This window comes from Haliotis rubra, unplaced genomic scaffold (genome assembly GCF_003918875.1).
Source record: "Haliotis rubra isolate DU_JTF1 unplaced genomic scaffold, ASM391887v1 Scf1191, whole genome shotgun sequence".
Classification (NCBI taxonomy): domain Eukaryota; kingdom Metazoa; phylum Mollusca; class Gastropoda; order Lepetellida; family Haliotidae; genus Haliotis; species Haliotis rubra.
In genome coordinates this window covers 168064-190469 of record NW_025765105.1, presented here as the reverse complement: position 1 = coordinate 190469, position 22406 = coordinate 168064, and the positions used below count along the sequence as shown (strand labels likewise).

At 42.0% G+C, this 22406-nt stretch overlaps 1 protein-coding gene across 1 annotated transcript in view; it reads right to left on the bottom strand.

Annotated features, from left to right (window-relative positions):
* LOC124261166 (G-protein-signaling modulator 2-like) overlaps window positions 1-22406 on the bottom strand; it is a 61854-nt gene that overhangs the window by 5757 nt on the left and 33691 nt on the right. Inside the window, 14 exon segments of the mRNA XM_046695499.1 lie at window positions 2313-2478; window positions 4124-4273; window positions 7997-8073; window positions 9886-9950; window positions 10064-10133; window positions 10136-10160; window positions 12840-12895; window positions 12898-12980; window positions 12982-13019; window positions 13022-13087; window positions 13089-13113; window positions 13303-13418; window positions 13569-13692; window positions 17215-17357. Of these exon segments, the coding sequence (XP_046551455.1) occupies window positions 2313-2478; window positions 4124-4273; window positions 7997-8073; window positions 9886-9950; window positions 10064-10133; window positions 10136-10160; window positions 12840-12895; window positions 12898-12980; window positions 12982-13019; window positions 13022-13087; window positions 13089-13113; window positions 13303-13418; window positions 13569-13692; window positions 17215-17357 (1204 nt within the window).

Sequence of the window (22406 nt, the reverse complement as noted above, 5' to 3'; positions counted from 1 at the left end):
GCCTTTCAAAGACTTTGTTCTCCCACAGAAATATTCATAATTAAGTTGTCATTCTAATATAAAGTCTTCATACACTGTTTAATGTCAGTGCTCTATCTCCAATATAAATGTGACCTTGGTATCAGACACAACGAGGATGAATGACAGGTATTGAGGTAATCGCTGTCTTCATATAATGGAAAATGGATCAAATTTTCATGAATTAAATTGAAAGTTTGTTTTAACCTTGTTTTCCAATTTGAAATCTGGTGTCTTTGGAGATCAACCAAGGCTCATGTAACCAGGTTGAAATTCCAGTCATGAATACCAAGACCTCTCAAAAACATACTAATCATTTCTAAAGTAAGTACCACCATGACTTCATGTAAAACTAAAGTAAGTACCACCATGACTTCATGTAAAACTAAAGTAAGTACCACCATGACTTCATGTAAAACTAAAGTATGTACCACCATGACTTCATGTAAAACTAAAGTATGTACCACCATGACTTCATGTAAAACTAAAGTAAGTACCACCATGACTTCATGTAAAACTAAAGTAAGTACCACCATGACTTCATGTAAAACTAAAGTAAGTACCACCATGACTTCATGTAAAACTAAAGTAAGTACCACCATGACTTCATGTAAAACTAAAGTAAGTACCACCATGACTTCATGTAAAACTAAAGTAAGTACCACCATGACTTCATGTAAAACTAAAGTATGTACCACCATGACTTCATGTAAAACTAAAGTATGTACCACCATGACTTCATGTAAAACTAAAGTAAGTACCACCATGACTTCATGTAAAACTGAAGTATGTACCACCATGACTTCATGTAAAACTAAAGTAAGTACCACCATGACTTCATGTAAAACTAAAGTATGTACCACCATGACTTCATGTAAAACTAAAGTATGTACCACCATGACTTCATGTAAAACTAAAGTATGTACCACCATGACTTCATGTAAAACTAAAGTATGTACCACCATGACTTCATGTAAAACTAAAGTAAGTACCACCATGACTTCATGTAAAACTAAAGTAAGTACCACCATGACTTCATGTAAAACTAAAGTATGTACCACCATGACTTCATGTAAAACTAAAGTATGTACCACCATGACTTCATGTAAAACTAAAGTAAGTACCACCATGACTTCATGTAAAACTGAAGTATGTACCACCATGACTTCATGTAAAACTAAAGTAAGTACCACCATGACTTCATGTAAAACTAAAGTATGTACCACCATGACTTCATGTAAAACTAAAGTATGTACCACCATGACTTCATGTAAAACTAAAGTATGTACCACCACATGACTTCATGTAAAACTACTAAAGTATGTACCACCATGACTTCATGTAAAACTAAAGTATGTACCACCATGACTTCATGTAAAACTAAAGTATGTACCACCATGACTTCATGTAAAACTAAAGTATGTACCACCATGACTTCATGTAAAACTAAAGTATGTACCACCATGACTTCATGTAAAACTAAAGTATGTACCACCATGACTTCATGTAAAACTAAAGTATGTATTACCACGACTTAATGTAAAACTGTCAAACTACCAAACAACAGTACTCAGACGTTTCAACGTAGATTCTTTTAACTTGATAACGGAGTAAGAATCTACACCAACATGTCGGTCTATGCAATAAACAAGAAGTTGTCATCCATAGAGCTGTATGCTTCATTACTTCCATGTTGACTGGCATTGATCTTATATCTAATCCAGCTATACGTTGAAATATCCTTCACAGGTATAGCAGGTGGTGGTGGTGGTGGAATTGGGTTTAACATCGTGCTTGAGAATATTTCGCTCATATGACGACGTGCATGTGTGTGTATGTGTATGTGAGGCTGCTTGTACTAGCCCAGACTGAAGCTGGTTTTATAGTGCTAGCCCACTGAGATACCATGCCGCAGTGAAGCATGAATATCCCACTCAGACACATTATACTGACTCCGAGACGACCAGTCCTTGTTGTACCCATTAATGCCGAGCGCCAGGCAGGGACCAACAAGTACCATATTTTAACGTCTTTTGGTATGACGCGGTCGGGGATCGAACCCGCGACCTTCCTCACTCCGGGCGGACACTCTAACCACTACACCACGGAGGCGGTCAGGTATAGCAGGTACATCAGATATAAGAACATCTTTCAGTCAAGCAAATAGTCAAGAAAACCAGGTACTGTGGCACTCGTGAAACTCACATCTGACCCAAAACAATTACATAAGAGTTTAGCTCAAACAAATTGGAACAAAATTATGTGTTTGTTCAGTAGAGACTCTATGCTTTCACCTTGTGAGGACAGGGATTGACCGTTGGGTTGAGGTTGGGTGGCGGGGGTGGAAGGTGTGGCAGGTGTCGGTTCTGACAGACGAAAGGAACATCTCTGGTCATCTATCCTTCGACTCTGGAACCGACTGAGGAGATCAAAGAAGCTGTCGTCATCAGAATTCTCATCCTGAAACAGCAACAACAGAGTGAGTGAGTGAGTGTGTATAGAAGGTGTTCATGTATTCATACATTCAACCTACAAGGCAGTTATACTTCAAGCTCCTAGGCATTCACAGACAAGACACAACGCCTTTCTATTCCAAGCTACGAGGTGTCAAGACACCTGGCATTCACACCTTTAGCTACTACATATTCACATCTGCAAGCAGTCATGTGTTCACACCTTTAGCTACTACATATTCACATCTGCAAGCAGTCATGTGTTCACACCTTTAGCTACTACATATTCACATCTGCAAGCAGTCATGTGTTCACGCCTTTAAGACTTCATACCTCAAAGCCACCAGGGGCTGACTTTGTCAAGCCACCAGCTAGTCACAAATTCAAGACACCAGGCATTCATTTGTCAAGCCACCAGAGTCACTTTGTCAAACCACAAGGCATTCACTTTGTCAAGCAAACTGGTAGTCACACTTTCAAGCCACCAGGCAGTCACTTTGTCAAGCCACCAGGCGATTACTTTGTCAAGCCACCGGTGATCACTTTGTCCAGCTATCTGGTAGTCACACCTTCAAGCCACCAGGCATTCACTTTGTCAAGTCACCAGGCGATCACTTTGTCCAGTCATCTGTTCACGCCTTTAAGACTTCATACCTCCAAGCCACCAGGGCTGACTTTGTCAAGCCACCAGCTAGTCACAAATTCAAGACACCAGGCGTTCATTTGTCAAGCCACCAGAGAGTCACATTGTCAAACCACAAGGCATTCACTTTGTCAAGCAAACTGGTAGTCACACTTTCAAGCCACCAAGCAGTCACTTTGTCAAGCCACCAGGCGATCACTTTGTCAAGCCACCAGGTGATCACTTTGTCCAGCTATCTGGTAGTCGCACCTTCAAGCCACCAGGCAGTCACTTTGTCAAGCCAACAGGCGATTACTTTGTCCAGTCATCTGGCAGTCACACCTTCAAGCCACCAGGTGGTCACTTTGTCAAGGCATCAGGCGATCAATTTGTCAAGGCACCAGGTGATCACTTTGTCAAGCCACCAGGCGATCACTTTGTCAAGGCACCAGGCAATCACTTTGTCAAGTCACAAGGCAGTCACTTTGTCAAGCCACCAGATGATCACTTTGTCAAGCCACCGGATGATCACTTTGTCTAGCCACCAGGCAGTCACTTTGTCAAGCCACCAGGTGATCACTTTGTCAAGCCACCAGATGATCACTTTGTCAAGCCACCAGGCAGTCACACTTTCAAACCACTAGGTGTTCACTCCTTAAAGCCAAGAAGATGACATAACTTCAAGCTACCTTGGAGTTCACGGGCAAGCAACCAGGCATTCACTCAGTCAAGGCACCAGGTACTCAAGAGTCATGGCCTAAGCATTCATACCGACAACCCAGCAGGTGTTCAAACAATCAAGCCATATTGTATTGTCGAGCCGCAAGGCAGTCACACCTTCAGGACACCAGGTGCTTCTATACACAACCTTCAGGCTAGTTGGTGTTCACACCTTTAGGACACCAGGTGGTTCTATACACAACCTTCAGGTTAGTTGGTGTTCACACCTGTTGTAGGGACACCAGCCAACAGGTCACACCTTCAACGACCTGACAGTTACTGTTGTAACAGATAGCTTGTGGATTTTCACCTTTTCTTCTTGGAGTGCGGAATCTGCAGTTTTTGGGCGAACAATGGCTGCCTTTGCCCTGGGCGTGTCCATGGACATCTCCGTGGCAATGCTGGCAGACTTCTGTACCTTGGGCCGAGCTCCTCCACCACCCTTGGCAACATTCTGCTGCTGGATAACAGTGATCATGAGACATGGATTAAAGATTTTCAACCTTGGCAAGGGCCTCTGTATATACACTTTAAAAAAACTCTTAATATATATAAAATACTCTTGTATATTATACTGACGGCAAAAAGTCAAGCAACCCCATAATTTTCAAACGTCTGGAACATGAAGTACCATTTTCACTGCCAACGCTTGATGATGACACACATATTGGTGGGTCTCTATCAACCGATACTTCAAAGGTATTAAACATCATTAAAAGACAAACTCCATGTCATTATGGTGTACTTTTAATCTGCATGATGTTGAAATGGTAATTTTTAGACAAATAAAGATCTAACAAAGTTTGGGCACACAGGCAAGTTTTAAGTGTAAGGTGGGATATGTGAGTGTTGAGCACAAACTGTTAACTTTTGTCTGTTTGATGACACAGTTTTGACAAGTCAAAATGGACATAATGACCCTCAGTAATGGGTGTAACCACCTCGGCTGTTTATCACCTCCTGACATCTTCGCCTCATTGAGAGCACTAGATTACGCATAAATCCCATTGGTAAGTTGTTCAATGCATTCAGTACAGCATTTCTAAGCTCTTGTAAGCTGGTCAGAGGTTGATCACGACGGTTTACTTGTCTACCGATCTCATCTCATACATGCTCTATCGGGTTGAGATCAGGACTCTGACTTGGCCAAGGAAGGGACTCAATTCTGTGCTCTTGTTTGGCTCCTGAACAACAATAGCACGATGTGGACGATCATTGTCATCTTGGTAGATGAATGCTGTGACAGGATTGGCGTGAAGGAAAGGAATACTGGTGTTGTCAATAATCTGATTGCGGATACTTTTCCCCTGTCATTGTTCCTTGGACAACCTTGATGTCCACCTTCTCGTCATAAGTGAATCCAGCCCATACCATTATGGAGCAGCCGCCCCCCAGCGACAGTAGGAAGGACACACTTTCGGTCAGCTCATCCTTGGCTATCCGTCTGACACGTAAACGACCGTCAACAACATACAAATGCGTGACTCATCCGTCCAAATTACTCGTCGCCAAGTTCGAATGTTCCAGTTTTGACGTTGTCTAGCCCAGAGCAATCGGTCTTGCATATGCCTAGGTGTAAGACGTGGGCGTTTGAGGGGTCCTCGAGCCTTTAATCCAGCTGCCACAAGACGTTTATTCACTAACTCACGGGACACGTTGACGCCTGTTGCTTGTGTCCACTCTTGGCGTAACTGGTTTGCTGAATGAAAAGGATTATCTTTCGCCATTCTAACCAAACGACGATCGTCACATGCACTGGTCTTCCTAGGTCGACCATGACGAGGTCTCTCCTTCACATCACCTGTCACTCTGTGTTTGGATAACAGTCTGCTGACCACTGACTTACTAACGTGAAAGTGCCCTGAAATTTGTCTCAGGGACATGCCTGCTTCCCTCATGCCTATCATCTGCCATCGTGAAGCATCTGAGATCCTGTTACCTGCCATGTTTGCAGTGTAATGACATCTACAAGACCAGTCATCAAACTTGTATTGTGCAAGTCGCGAGCGCCTTCGCGGATTTCACTATCCACGTGCAGCATGATATCTGTTCTCATTCTGTTGGGTGTGTTTGAGTGAAGTGTTCATGCATCTTTTCATTTGCAAATGCATTAGGTTCAAATCTAATTACCTGTGAAGAAATCAACATGTACATACGGGGTTGCTTAACTTTTTACCATCAGTATATATATAAATACTATCTTATCTCATGTTATGCACTTTTTCTTGTTCTTGCAACAACTATGGGATTGGAATGACCTGGAACCAAATTTCAGCCTCTCTTAAAGACCTTGCCCAAATACCCCCCAGCTCAATCTACTGCCCTTGACAGTCACAAGTAGCTCATGCCTCGGTCGACTGTTGCTTCCAGCTGTCTTTATTCTCTTGAGTTGGAGCTGGAACCACCCCAGTATGAAGACTGTTTGTTAGCTATGAAGAGTGAGGTTTATCCTTGCCCACACTTCAGCTGTATTCCTCTAGAGTATCCAAAACAAGTTGCACCCTTGTCTCTAAAAGGCAGGACATCTTCACTCACAGAGCATAAGAGAACAATAGATAGAGCTCAGGTGTGTTTGGGATGGGTGTTAAAAGAGATTAAAAACTTTGTTCTGGGTTGTTTCAACTCCTTGGTTGTTTGAACAAGAGAAAGTGCACAATTTGAGGTTGGATAAGCATCAAAAAGTACAATACTGGAAAATTTATCCCTTCAATTTGAAGCCGCTTGTGGTGGTTACCACAGTAACTCTTGAGGTAAGAACCCCAAGTTTTCATACAGTTCTAGATGACAGCCCTCAACTTGATATTACTCAAGGTACAGGTACAATATATATACTATCAAGAGGACCAAAATATTCAGGCCCATCAAACACGACACCAGCTGTGTGTGCTTAAATAGCAAAATCCACACATTTTTAGGTCACCTTTGCTAAATTATTTCAAATGCAGAGAATTAATATTAATTTTCTTCACACTACTCAAATATCACAATATAAACCAATGAACAATAAACAAGAAAACAAAGTCATCAATATCCCCCGCAATGGCAAAATACTCTTCATGAATATGTCTACGAGTTATGATTATGTCAAATATTTAGGTGTGTATATAGGAAAGTGGAAGGAGAGTATTGAAAGGTTTTTAAAGTTCTGCTCCGGAAAAGAGCACTACCACCAATTTCAGTCTATGTCAAACTTGTTGCCATGGAAATGCCAAAAATATTTTATTCAGAAATCCAAAACCAAAAGGCACCATTACACCACCAGATCTATCTATGTGCCAAGTTTGGTGAAGAAATAGTGAATGGTTTTAGAGTTCTGCTCCGGAAAAGACAAATGTGCATGGACGGACGCACGCACGGACGGAGTCCATTTTAATACCCCCCCGCAAAACGCGTATTCCAGAATACAGAACTACCACTTGACCACTGTGTGCTCATAACACAAACAAACACACTATCATAACAAACCTGGAACTAGCATGTCAACAAACCCGTAACAAACAATAACACGCTCATCCTTTCCATCTCAGTATAACTGTTCACTGCCAATCTCAACTTACACTAGGTTTCTTCAGTGTTGTCAAGTACATTATCATAGTTTTATTCAAGATTTCCTTCAATATTCTTTCTTGTGCTCAGATCGGCAATGAAAAGTAATTTCAAAACAAAATCACTCCCAGATCGGGGAAGAAATGTCTGAACAGCTGGTTGCAATGTCCGGTTATTTTACGAGGCAAGTACATACACATCAATTTTTGGGTATGCAACAGGTCTGGTATTTAGAACACAAGTACCTTTGAATTTGTAAAGCATCATGTCTGATGATGTTATTGTAAATTTGACACTGGCATTGACCAAACAAGTGAAAAGCATCCAAACTTAAAAACACTAGCACTATCATTACCACAACATGAGATAATCATGCAAAGGAATACTGGATTTTGCCATTCGTAGTGTTGCAGCATTCCATTGCCAGGGTTAAGTGTTCCAGATGCAGCATATTTAGCATTATTTTAGGGTGATACAATTAGCCTCCCTGTCTGACAAATTAAATTGTACACATCTGGTAATTTACCTTACTGAGTGAGGTTAACACAATCAGCACTGCTCCATTCTAAGGTTACACTATGTTTAACACAATTAGCACTGTAATGTTCTAACAAATGTTAACAAATCAACTAACTACCTTGTTTTTATCTGGAGTTAGTTTCATTAATTCCATGTTCTCCATACTGAATCTTCGTGCACGGTTTGGGCGACGTCCTGGAACAACAGAGATAAAAAGATCCTTAACATAACAAGACATGGTAGTTACCATGCAACAAAAGCCTGTGGTAGAACACAGACACATAACAAGGGCTTGTGGTAGAACACAGACACATAACAAGTGCCTGTGGTAGAACACAGACACATAACAAGTGCCTGTGGCAGAACACAGACACATTACAAGACCCTGTGGTAGAACACAGACACATAACAAGTGCTTGTGGTAGAACACAGACACATTACAAGAGCCTGTGGTAGAACACAGACACATATCAAGTGCTTGTGGTAGAACACAGACACATTACAAGAGCCTGTGTTAGAACAGAATCATTAGGTACCATGTAACAAGAGCCTGTGTTAGAACAGACTCATTAGGTACCATGTAACATTAGTAACAAGTGCCTGTGGTAGAACAGACTCATTAGGTACCATGTAACAAGTGCCTGTGGTAGAACAGAATCAGTAGGTACCATGTAACAAGTGCCTGTGGTAGAACGGAATCATTAGGTACCATGTAACAAGTGCCTGTGGTAGAACAGAATCATTAGGTACCATGTAACAAGTGCCTGTGATAGAACAGTTGCATTAGGTACCATGTAACAAGTGCCTGTGATAGAACAGAATCATTAGGTACCATGTAACAAGTGCCTGTGATAGAACAGACTCTTTAGGTACCATGTAACAAGTGCCTGTGGTAGAACAGAATCATTAAGTACCATGTAACAAATGACTATGATAGAACAGAATCATTAGGTACCATGTAACAAGTGCCTGTGATAGAACAGAATCATTAGGTACCATGTAACACATGCATGTGTTAGAACAGAATCATTAGGTACCATGTAACAAGTGCCTGTGATAGAACAGTTGCATTAGGTACCATGTAACAAGTGCCTGTGATAGAACAGAATCATTAGGTACCATGTAACAAGTGCCTGTGATAGAACAGACTCTTTAGGTACCATGTAACAAGTGCCTGTGGTAGAACAGACTCATTAAGTACCATGTAACAAATGACTATGATAGAACAGAATCATTAGGTACCATGTAACAAGTGCCTGTGATAGAACAGAATCATTAGGTACCATGTAACACATGCATGTGTTAGAACAGAATCATTAGGGTACCATGTAACAAGTGCCTGTGATAGAACAGAATCATTAGGTACCATGTAACAAGTGCCTGTGGTAGAACAGAATCAGTAGGTACCATGTAACAAGTGCCTGTGGTAGAACGGAATCATTAGGTACCATGTAACAAGTGCCTGTGGTAGAACAGAATCATTAGGTACCATGTAACAAGTGCCTGTGGTAGAACAGAATCATTAGGTACCATGTAACAAGTGCCTGTGGCAGAACAGACTCATTAGGTACCATGTAACAAGTGCCTGTGGTAGAACAGACTGACTATGTACCATGTAACAAGTTCCTGTGGTAGAACAGACTCATTAGATACCATGTAACAAGTGCCAGTGGCAGAACAGACTCATTAGGTACCATGTAACAAGTGCCTGTGGTAGAACAGACTCATTAGGTACCATGTAACAAGTGCCTGTGGTAGAACAGACTGACTAGGTACCATGTAACAAGTTCCTGTGGTAGAACAGACTCATTAGGTACCATGTAACAAGTGCCAGTGGCAGAACAGACTCATTAGGTACCATGTAACAAGTGCCTGTGGTAGAACAGACGCATGAGGTACCATGTAACAAATGACTATGATAGAACAGACTCATTAGGTACCATGTAACAAGTGCCTGTGGTAGAACAGACGCATGAGGTACCATGTAACAAGTGCCTGTAATCTTACCTAGAGCCACATCACTAACATCCTTCCCTCCTGCATCTCTCAAGTCGGCCAGCACGCTACAGGAACTGGAAAATTTAATGGATATCATGAGAATTTTATTTACAGCCATGCAGACATTCATCTATTGGAATATTATCAAAAAATTACTGTTCCCTGTGTCAAGTGGTGCTATCATTACCTGTTCATGTTCTCCTTGCTGTGATCTGCCATGCCTAGTGCAGAACGGAGGTCAACAAGGTTCATCTTTATGTCATCTGTCCTGTTTCATCCCCGATCTAAAAAACAACATGGAACAGACATATATCTGTTATAAAAGTGGGTTAACACACATCCCTTGCAATGTTCAGGTGAGCTAACAGGTTAGTTCCATAGAGATGTTCAGGTGAGCTAACATGTTAGTACAATAGAGGTGTAATTTTTATGGTAAAATTGATATTTTATACTTATCCTGACTCATGCTTATTTCTTATCTCCCTTCTCCTTTCGGCGGTTGAGTGGAAACTTGAATCCTTTTCAATGCCTTGAAGCAATCAGAAAATCACTACCAAGAGTAGCCTCCCTTTGCCCGGCCAAATCGGTCTGACGTGACCTGAGTCTAGCTCTCATCATTTCTCCGAAATTAAGCCCACATTACGTCTTTCAGTGAAGCCCATAATGCTGAGAGGGGACGGCCGGGAGGGTTCATCCCATGAGTCAGGATAAGTATAAAATATCAATTTTATCATAAAAATTACATATATTTTTATCCTGACTCATGCTCATTGTTTATCAAAACCGACGGAATAGGTGTACCCCTGGGATTCACTGTGGCTGTCAATTAATACAGTCTGATTGCATACCCCTGGGAACTCTTCTTATGCGCCTTATAGTTGTCTAGTTGAAATATTTGGGGACCACCTTCTCTTAAATCTTATAGATTTTGTGGATTTAGATAATCTAGTAATCTACAATTTCTAGATATCTTAAACAACCCATATATTAAGGTAAGGACTATTACCGAAACTGAGATCGCAACCCATAAGTTAAGTAAGGACTATTACTTAACAGAGTTTATATCATTCATGCTCTGACTTATCAAGTAAGACAGGTGGACATGGACTCGCTGCTGGTGGCAATGGGTCAGTTGCCTAGCCTAAACGAGTCAGTGTGATCAGGGTGAGTTTCTCAATGAGGGAGTTTTCTAGTCCTGTTGTGATAATAAGGAAAAGCCAAAATGTCATGTTAGTGACATAAGGTCTTACACTGACAAGCTCTGCTATGTAACTGACCCCCGCGGGCAGTCACATGTCCCCTCGTCGACGGCTTCTCCACGAGCAGCACATGGTTTCAGCGAAGCAAGGTGTGTTTTTCAACACATCACACCCGGAAACTTATCTGGCGCGTTTGGGCGCGCAAAACCTGAACATGTTGCTTTGTAGGCTCGTAAAACGACTGCTCTGATCCAGAATGAGATTGTGGTTCGAGAGACTTCAATAGTCGTGGCGGTTGAAAACGGGATGAAGAGACGTTTAAACTTTCACCTTCATGTAGCAATCCGTTGTAAGTAAATTTTTAAAGCTCTGACTAGGCATAAGTCCTCTGTGTCTCGATGTCCGAGCACTGATAATAATGCTGGTACATGAAATTGACGATCTGGTTGACCAGGTAGTTGATTCTTAGCTGTACAGTCCCATCTTAGTCCCAGGTGTGCTGCAGCATGTTCTCCTGTGTCGAATCGCATTCGTCCAAAGTTGAGTGTATGTATTTCAGACATCTGCTGCTGTAGCTAAGGCTCGGAGAAATATCGTTTTTTGAGTTAGTAGCTCAAAAGTTGTGTCTCTTAGAGGTTCATAATCGTCACTAGTGATTTTTTCCACTGCAGGAAATTGAAAAGGATTCACGTTTCCACTTAACCGTTGAAAGGAGAAGGGAGATAAGGAATAAGCATGAGTCAAGATAAGGAAAAAAAATGCTGATTTCTAAACAGTACAATGCAATATAAACACGGACTGTAGATCATCTGCAAGTGAAGGTAGATCACCATACTAGGTACCATGGGACTTACACTACTTTCAATACATTCATGGACCCTAGCTGGATATACATATTCCTTCCAACGCCGCAATTGTAGTCAAATTTAGCCGTCATATAAAATCACAAATATATTACGTTGTCAAAAAAACTGGTTAGCTTAAATTCATTGTGAATGTGTTGGGACTTAGGTATCCGCGCGGAGGACAATACATGAAGTAAAAACAAGACCTTTTATTGTTTTCGAAGAAAAAATGTAACCTTACTTTCTCTGTCCCTGAAGATTTTCTTTCTATATACATTGGATAAGCTAATACAAGCATTGTTCCTTGTCCTGGAACTGGAAGATGTGAGGTCCCGCAAATGTCCACAATTTCATCAGTTGTTTCACACTTAATGGGGGCAGTGGGGTAGCCTAGTGGTCATATTTCTAGCAAGAGTAGTAGGACATCATTGAAGACATATTCATAGCATTGACAGGCCCGGACTGGCAAGCAGGAGACACTCTACATGTTCATGACTTGGATGTCTCTTAGAAACCTGTTCATGACTTGGATGTCTCTTAGAAACCTGTTCATGACTTGGATGTCTCTTAGAAACCTGTTCATGACTTGGATGTCTCTTAGAAACCTGTTCATGACTTGGATGTCTCTTAGAAACCTGGGCCTAGATTTTCGAAGCTCTCTTAGCCCTAAGATAGTCGTAAGTTAATGTTAATGTTTGGCACTTACGACTATCTTAGCTTAAGAGAGCTTCAAAATCTAGGCCCTGTTCATGACTTGGATGTCTTTTAGAAACCTGTTCATGACTTGCATGTCTCCTGAAACTTGTTCATGTCTTGGATGTCTCCAGGAAACCTGTTCTTAATATAATCTAGAAATTACCATCTAAACTCAATTATTTCCTTTGAGACTGGAGCAAGTGTATGTGGTGTAAGTTGTCACCTCACCTCCCCGAGATATGTCCAGGTGTTTTGTTGCAAACTTGAGTGCTGCTTCATGTTCCCTAAGGCTGAGTGGGCGCTGCCCAGGCTCCAACAGGCCCGGCCCCTCCCCGACCTCGGGTCATGTAATTCTTGAGCAATTCAGATGTCTCATATGGTACTCAATGGCTTTTTTCATAGTCAATGTAGCAATGTATATGTGTTGCCCAGGCTGTAACAGGCCTGTGCCTCTAGAGCTTTGTCTTCTAGTTAAGGCCGCTATTTGTAAACTCTTCCTGAAACACAGGATGATTAATACATGAATTACCCTGGAACCCAGCAAACTGAACTTGTGCAGCAAAGACATGTCACGCAACATGTAAACTTACTTATATTGCTCTGCTGCATTACCACCCTGGAACCCAGCAAACTGAACCTGTCCAGCAGAGACATATCACGCCAGCACCTGGAACATGGAAACTTACTTATATTGATCTGCTGCAATCTCAAATTCTCCCAAGAATATGTGTGCATTCCCCAGGTTAGTGTACGCCCGACGCTCAGCTGCCTTGTCTCCAAACTCCTTAGCTATTGCCAGTCTCTGGAACAAACAGGAACACAGTTATCTGGACATCAGGTTACGTAGTAGTGGTGTGTCCTGGGCCCCGTTTTACAAAGCTCTCGTAGCACTACAACTGTCGTACGTCAACGTTACAGTATAGAAAGTACGAATGCACCCTGGTGAAATCACCTCTTCATGGAACTTGATGGCCTGGCTGAAGTTGCCCAAGAGGTAGTGGGTGTTGCCCAGGTTTCCACATGCACGGCCCTGTGCTGCCCGATCACCCAGTTCCCGCACAATGGTCAGGTTTTCTCTGTTGGAATATCAGAAAGCCACAGTATAGAGCACACTGTGACAAACTAGCTCTTCTCACTACAGTACATAATGAGCTACACACACCCTCTACATCTCACAGTGAGTTACACACACTCTCTACATCTCACAGTGAGTTGCAAACACTCTCTACATCTCACAGTGAGCTGCACACACTCTCTACATCTCACAGTGAGCTACACACACCCTCTAAATCTCACAGTGAGTTACACACACTCTCTACATCTCACAGTCAGCTACACACACTCTCTACATCTCACAGTCAGCTACACACACTCTCTACATTTCACAGTGAGTTACACACACTCTCTACATCTCACAGTGAGCTACACACACTCACTACATCTCAGTCAGCTACAGACACTCTCTACATCTCACCGTGAGCTACACACACTCTCTACATCTCACAGTGAGTTACACACACTATCTACATCTCACAGTGAGCTACACACACTATCTACATCTCACAGTGAGCTGCACAAACTCTCTACATCTCACAGTGAGCTGCACACACTCTCTACATCTCACAGTGAGCTGCACACACTCTCTACATCCCACAGTGAGCTGCACACGCTCTCTACATCTCACATTGAGCTACACTCTCTACATCCCACAGTGAGCTGCACACACTCTCTACATCTCACAGTGAGCTACACACAATCTCTACATCTCACAGTCAGCTACAAACACTCTCCACATCTCACAGTGAGCTACACACACTCTCTACATCTCACAGTGAGTTACACACACTCTCTACATCTCACAGTCAGCTACACACACTCTCTACATTTCACAGTGAGTTACACACACTCTCTACATCTCACAGTGAGCTACACACACTGTCTACATCTCAGTCAGCTACACACACTCTCTACATCTCACAGTGAGTTACACACACTATCTACATCTCACAGTGAGCTACACACACTATCTACATCTCACAGTGAGCTACACACACCCTCTAAATCTCACAGTGAGCTGCACACACTCTCTACATCTCACAGTGAGCTACACACACTCTCTACATCTCACAGTGAACTGCACACACTCTCTACATCTCACAGTGAGCTGCACACACTCTCTACATCTCACAGTGAGCTACACACACTCTCTACATCCCACAGTGAGCTGCACACGCTCTCTACATCTCACATTGAGCTACACTCTCTACATCCCACAGTGAGCTGCACACACTCTCTACATCTCACAGTGAGCTGCACACACTCTCTACATCTCACAGTGAGCTGCACACACTCTCTACATCTCACATTGAGCTACACTCTCTACATCCCACAGTGAGTTACACACACCCTCTACATCCCACAGTGAGTTACACACACCTCTACATCTCACAGTGAGCTACACACACTCTCTACATCTCACAGTGAGCTACACACACTTTCTACATCCCACAGTGAGCTGCACACGCTCTCTACATCTCACATTGAGCTACACTCTCTACATCCCACAGTGAGCTGCACACACTCTCTACATCTCACAGTGAGCTGCACACACTCTCTACATCTCACATTGAGCTACACACACTCTCTACATCTCACAGTGAGTTACACACACCCTCTACATCCCACAGTGAGCTGCACACACTCTCTACATCTCACAGTGAGTTACACACACCCTCTACATCTCACAGTGAGCTACACACACTATCTACATCTCACAGTCAGCTACACACACTCTCTACATCTCACAGTCAGCTACACACACTCTCTACATCTCACAGTGAGCTACACACACTCTCTACATCTCACAGTGAGCTGCACACACTCTCTACATCTCACAGTGAGCTACACACAATCTCTACATCTCACAGTCAGCTACACACACTCTCTACATCTCACAGTGAGTTACACACACCCTCTACATCTCACAGTGAGCTACACACACTATCTACATCTCACAGTCAGCTACACACACTCTCTACATCTCACAGTCAGCTACACACACTCTCTACATCTCACAGTGAGCTACACACACTCTCTACATCTCACAGTGAGCTACACACTCTCTACATCTCACAGTGAGCTGCACACACTCTCTACATCTCACAGTCAGCTACACACACTCTCTACATCTCACAGTGAGCTACACACACTCTCTACATCTCACAGTCAGCTACACACACTCTCTACATCTCACAGTGAGTTACACACACCCTCTACATCTCACAGTGAGCTACACACACTCTCTACATCTCACATTGAGCTACACACACTCTCTACATCTCACAGTGAGCTGCACACACTCTCTACATCTCACAGTGAGCTACACACACTCTACATCTCACAGTGAGCTACACACACTCTCTACATCTCACAGTCAGCTACACACACTCTACATCTACATCTCACAGTGAGCTACACACACTCTCTACATCTCACAGTCAGCTACACACACTTCTCCCTCACAGTCAGCTACATCTCACAGTGAGCTACACACACTCTCTCTCTACATCTCACAGTGAGCTACACACACTCTCTACATCTCTCACACATGAGCTACACACACTCTCTACACATCTCACAGTCAGCTACACACACTCTCTACATCTCACAGTGAGCTACACACACTCTCCACATCTCACAGTGAGCTACACACACTCTCTACATCTCACAGTGAGCTACACACACTCTCTACATCTCACAGTGAGTGAGCTCTACACACTGCACTCTCTACATCTCACAGTGAGCTACACACACTCTCTACATCTCACAGTGAGCTACACACACTCTCTACATCTCACAGTGAGCTACACACACTCTCTACATCTCACAGTGAGCTACACACACTCTCCACATCTCACAGTGAGCTACACACACTCTCTACATCTCACAGTCACCATGAGCTACACACACTTCTCTACATCTCACCATGAGCTACACACACTCACACTCTACATCTCACAGTGAGCTACACACACTCTCTACATCTCACAGTCAGCTACACACACTCTCTACATCTCACAGTGAGTTACACACTCTCTCTACATCTCACAGTGAGCTGCACACTCTCTACATCTCACAGTGAGCTACACACACTCTCTACATCTCACAGTGAGCTACACACATTCTACATCTCACAGTGAGTTACACACACTCTCTACATCTCAGTGAGCTACACACACTCTCTACATCTCACAGTGAGCTACACACACTCTCTACATCTCACAGTGAGCTACACACACTCTCTACATCTCACAGTGAGCTACACACACTCTCTACATCCCACAGTGGGCAAGACAAAATGCATTTTTTACTTGTCCGCCATCTAATACTAACTGTAACTGTACCCCTGCTCACTACATTACATAGTGATCTACACGTTCTCTACATCTCACACAGACCTACAAAGACTCACAACAGTACATAGTGAGCTAAACACTCTCTACGTCAGACAGTGAACGACACACACGCTCTACTTCTCATAACAAGCTACACACTCTCTGCATATTGAAGAGAGTTTAAATACACACTTCATAACTTACTCATAGTATTTTGCAGCCTTCTGCAGACAGTCCTTGACTTGTGGAGGGAACTCTCCTGGGTCTTGGTGGCCACTCCGCCCAACATGCTTCCCTTTTGCATGGTAAACATTGCCAAGGTTGTACAGAGCCCGTGCCTCGCCCACCTACAACGGACAGCATTAATACAGTGTAACATAGCCAACATGGCCCAGGTTACAGTACAGAGCAACTGCCTCGCCCACCTACAACGGACAGCATGAATACAGTGTAACATAGCCAACATGGCCCAGGTTACAGTACAGTACCATAGCCCCTGCCTTGCCCACCTACAACGGACAGCATGAATACAGTGTAACATAGCCAACATGGCCCAGGTTACAGTACAGAGCAACTGCCTCGCCCACCTACAACGGACAGCATGAATACAGTGTAACATAGCCAACATGGCCCAGGTTACAGTACAGTACCATAGCCCCTGCCTCGCCCACCTACAACGGACAGCATGAATACAGTTTAACATAGCCAACATGGCCCAGGTTACAGTACAGTACCATAGCCCCTGCCTTGCCCACCTACAACGGACAGCATGAATACAGTGTAACATAGCCAACATGGCCCAGGTTACAGTACAGAGCCCCTGCCTTGCCCACCTACAATAGACAGCACGAATACAGTGTAACATAGCCAACATGGCCCAGGTTACAGTACAGTACCATAGCCCCTGCCTTGCCCACCTACAATAGACAGCATGAATACAGTTTAACATAGCCAACATGGCCCAGGTTACAGTACAGCAGAGCCCCTGCCTTGCCCACCTACAATAGACAGCATGAATACAGTGTAACATAGCCAACATGGCCCAGGTTACAGTACAGTACCATAGCCCCTGCCTTGCCGACCTACAATAGACAGCATGAATACAGTGTAACATAACCAACATGGCCCAGGTTACAGTACAGTACCATAGCCCCTGCCTTGCCCACCTACAATAGACAGCATGAATACAGTTTAACATAGCCAACATGGCCCAGGTTACAGTACAGTACCATAGCCCCTGCCTTGCCCACCTACAATAGACAGCATGAATACAGTGTAACATAGCCAACATGGCCCAGGTTACAGTACAGTACCCCTGCCTTGATGCCCAGCAATCTTAATACAGTGTAACATCACAGTACCACTTACAACCTACAATAGAAGCATGAATACAGAATATAGGCAAATTCTTGTCAGATAAGAGCATAGACGATTGAGGTGGATTCTTGTCAAAACGATTGTTGTCAAAACAGTGTTATGCCTTAACCATTAAAATTTGTGTGAAATCAACAAAATATGGCATACAATAAACAACTGTATAACACACTAGTCGGTTATACAAGTCAACAAAGATGGCAGCAAAGTAATTACAATGGCAGTACACAACAGACATCCACTACACGACTCAAAGGCAGGATATATTGGCAGTAACAATATAGTCCATCATAGCAACATCAAATAGCAATAACAACCCTACAGGAAGTTCTCTGCTCTGCTGGGCGAGATTAGTCTATAGCTGTTCTACAACATTAAAACACATACCGGTAATAACTTCCCCACAACTGCTTACGTAAGATAGTAATTCATTCCTCACAACTAATATTGTAAGGGAAGAGAGTTTTTATAGATGTCAACTTCTTTATTATGAGTGAGTGAGTTAATATTTAATGTCACATCGGCAATATCTCAGCCATATCGTGACGAGTTCTTTATTATGAGCAACACAATGTTTCGGAGTATATCCTTACTCCTTCGTCAGGTGACATATAAGTATTCCAAATGCATCAAATACCTCCCCTACACAAACTCTAAAGGAGACCAAAATATGTATTATAAAATGCATATGATTATTTGAGCACCCAGTCAAAGACTATATTATGTGCCTTCACGATATTCAGGTTAACTTTAGGCAGTCTAAGAAAAGAAGAAAGTTTAATTCTTTCAAAGAATATATGACCTTTCTACACCATATCCCTCATGACAAACCTAACTAAAAACTTAATCTATAATGCTTTTGTTCCCAAATGTGCTGACAATAGATACAAAATATACAGTTAAAGTGGGTGAGTGAGTTAAAGTTTATCGTCACAGCGGCAGTATTTCAGCCATATTGTGACTTAAAAGAGTTATAAACTTACGACAAATGCGCAAATCTAAAAAACCTGTCGATGAAGGACAGTAAAAACAACTAGTATATCACAGTAATAATAAATAAAACTAGCATATATCATCACTAAAATAGGATTTTAAATTAGGACAATACAATATAAACAAGAAGACAAAGTCATCAATATCCCCCGCAATGGCAAAATACTCTTCATGATTATGTTTACGAGTTATGATTATGTCAAATATTTAGGTGTGTATGTAGAAAAGTGGAAGGAGAGTATTGAAAGGTTTTTAAAGTTCTGCTCCAGAAAGGAGCACTATCAGCAATTTCAGTCTATGTCAAACTTGTTGCAATGGAAATGCCAAAAATATTTTATTCAGAAATCCAAAAGTACCAAAAGGCATCAGTACACCACCAGATCTATGTATGTGCCAAGTTTGGTGAAGAAACATTGAACGGTTTTAGAGTTCTGCTCCGGAAAAGTGCACTACCACTAATTTCTGTTTTAGTAAAACATGTTGCCATGGAAACGCCAAAAATATTTTATTCAGAATTCCAAAACTACCAAAAGGCACCAGTACACCACCAGATCTATGTACTGTAATCGTATATATATTTTCACAGGGTGCAATATTCACGGAAAGTTCACAAAAGCTCTGTTAGCGCAGTTGTTTTTTCGCGCATTTGAAACACCTGAGTGATGGTACCCATCACAATGTTTTCACAACCGATAGTCTTGCAATGATCAAAGCTAGCCGCCATAATTGAATCTTGTTTACTACAACAATCAGAGAGAGGTGGGATAAAACTTGTGTCAACAATGTGATTTGTGACTGACGTATCGCTTTGCGTGAACAAACATACAAAAGAAGACCAAGACGTCACATTTGCAATTAAACATCGCTAGAAAAGATTATTTACCTATTTAGTTCTAGTTTGTTTTTGCTAGGCATTGTCTTATATGCAGGGATTAAGATTACTGTGTACAGCGCCGGAAATAGCAATCAGCTGTGCAGTGCACACGTTCCCCTACCGGTGTTTTAGTTAAAACGTACCAGATAATATTCCGAGATGAATTCTGATGCAGTGATCTTAAAAAGATAGTATCTCAAACTGTTGTTTTATAAAGAGAAATATATTCTAGTTTTGTGTCATTTTCATTGCAGGTTGTGCTCTATAAATGTAAAATATTTATAATCATAACTAAGGTTATGCGATAGCTTTTTGGTGTATTGACAGATAGTTTTTATGCATGGAACAATTTAACCTGTCACCGATGAGGTTTCGCGCGATCTCGCTATTTCCACTGCGAAAGCAGTTTGTTGACATGTGATCGTCCAGCTACACTAATTATGAGTTTTGGCGAAACAAAATATGTATATCCATTTACTGTCAGCTACACTTCATTTCGAGACGTGAGTAGACGCAATATGTTAGTGATTGCTGTGAAGTAAGTACATTGTGTTGAGGAATTACCGATAGATGGACATCTGTGGACATTGTTTGATCACGTAATTTGTAAACATGGACTGGGAATAATTACTTTGATGTTGTTATCTGAGAGAATAAACAAATTACATGTTGTTCCTACTTGAGTATTTGTCATGACTTCACCATGAATATTTCGCTTGGTATGATTATTGGCTCACAATCTGTTTGCGCTAAAAGCGCGAAAATTAATCCCACGCGAAAATAACTACAATTACAGTATGTGCCAAGTTTGGTGAAGAAATAGTGAACGGTTTTAGAGTTCTGCTCCAGAAAAGACAAATGTGCACGGACGGACGGAGTCCATTTTAATACCCCACGCAAAACGCGTTGCGGGGGATAAAAAGGAGTGAGGATCATCAACAACTGAAGGTAGATCACCACTGGGGACATACAGTACTTTGGCTTCCTGCATGGACCCTAGCTGGATCTACAAGATCCCTTCAGCCAATGGCGATTGTACTCATATTTAGCCATAATAAAACAACAAATTTTCTATAATTAAAAAGGTGTCAGAGGCCCAGATAAGCTGCGTATCTGGGTAAAATACGCATAGAAAATTTCCAATTACGCATTGAAAAATAATTGTTGCGTACCAATTACGCATTCAAAATGTTAGATACGCAAAAAGTTTAAAGAACCACTAAACTTTGTTTTTTGTTACTCTTTTAACCATTACATATGAAAGATTTGTGGTTAGTCTTATGCGGAACACCAAATTTATTCTTTAAAAACTTGTGGGTAATTAGTACCGGCGATTAAAAGTGGCCAAAAGTCGCCTGCTTCTCTCTCGCCCGCCAGCGAAACCACAGACGGAGTTCACGTAACTCTGTCGCCAGAGCACTGCAGTGGCGTCATATGAGGAGCGATTTTCAGTTAGTTGTATAGAAAGTGTGTAGCATGCTCATCATTTTGATGATTTCGACATCAACGACGACATGCCGAATCGTTGCTTTGTCGTCAATTGCTCCTAGGGGTGGGCGATGGTGTCACCATGCACAGATTTCCACAGGACCCGCAGTTAGTGCTAAATGGGTTATGTTTGTGAGTCGCGGCGGCGTTGTGGAAGCCTGAAGCGATATCTTACTTGTGTTCAGATGCGCTTCCGGAAGTTAAAGAATCAAAACTACTTACTAGTTGTAGTAAAATATGTATATGATTGATGACCATAAAGATTTTCCATGACACAACTTGTAACATAGCGATTTCTTCCTCGGAAGTGAGGTTGTGGTCGAGTAACAATAATATTGTAAGTAGTATTATATTGACACCCACCTGGCTGCCAGGAGAGAAATTGTTATGTTATACGCTATGTCATGCAAAATCCTATTGGCCATCAATAAAATAAATATTTTACTACCAGTAGAAATAGTTTTGATTTTATACTTCGGTGAAAACAAATCTAAATAGCATTTATCCTCAGACTGGCGGATGTTCCCGACAGAAGTATGCCATTTTTGAAAATCGTAAAGTCTGTTAGAATTAATGAGATTATAGTTTGTTTTCATCAAGTTAGAAAATCAAAACTACTTTCTACTTCGTAGTTAAATATGTATTGGAATCATAACCAAACGGATTT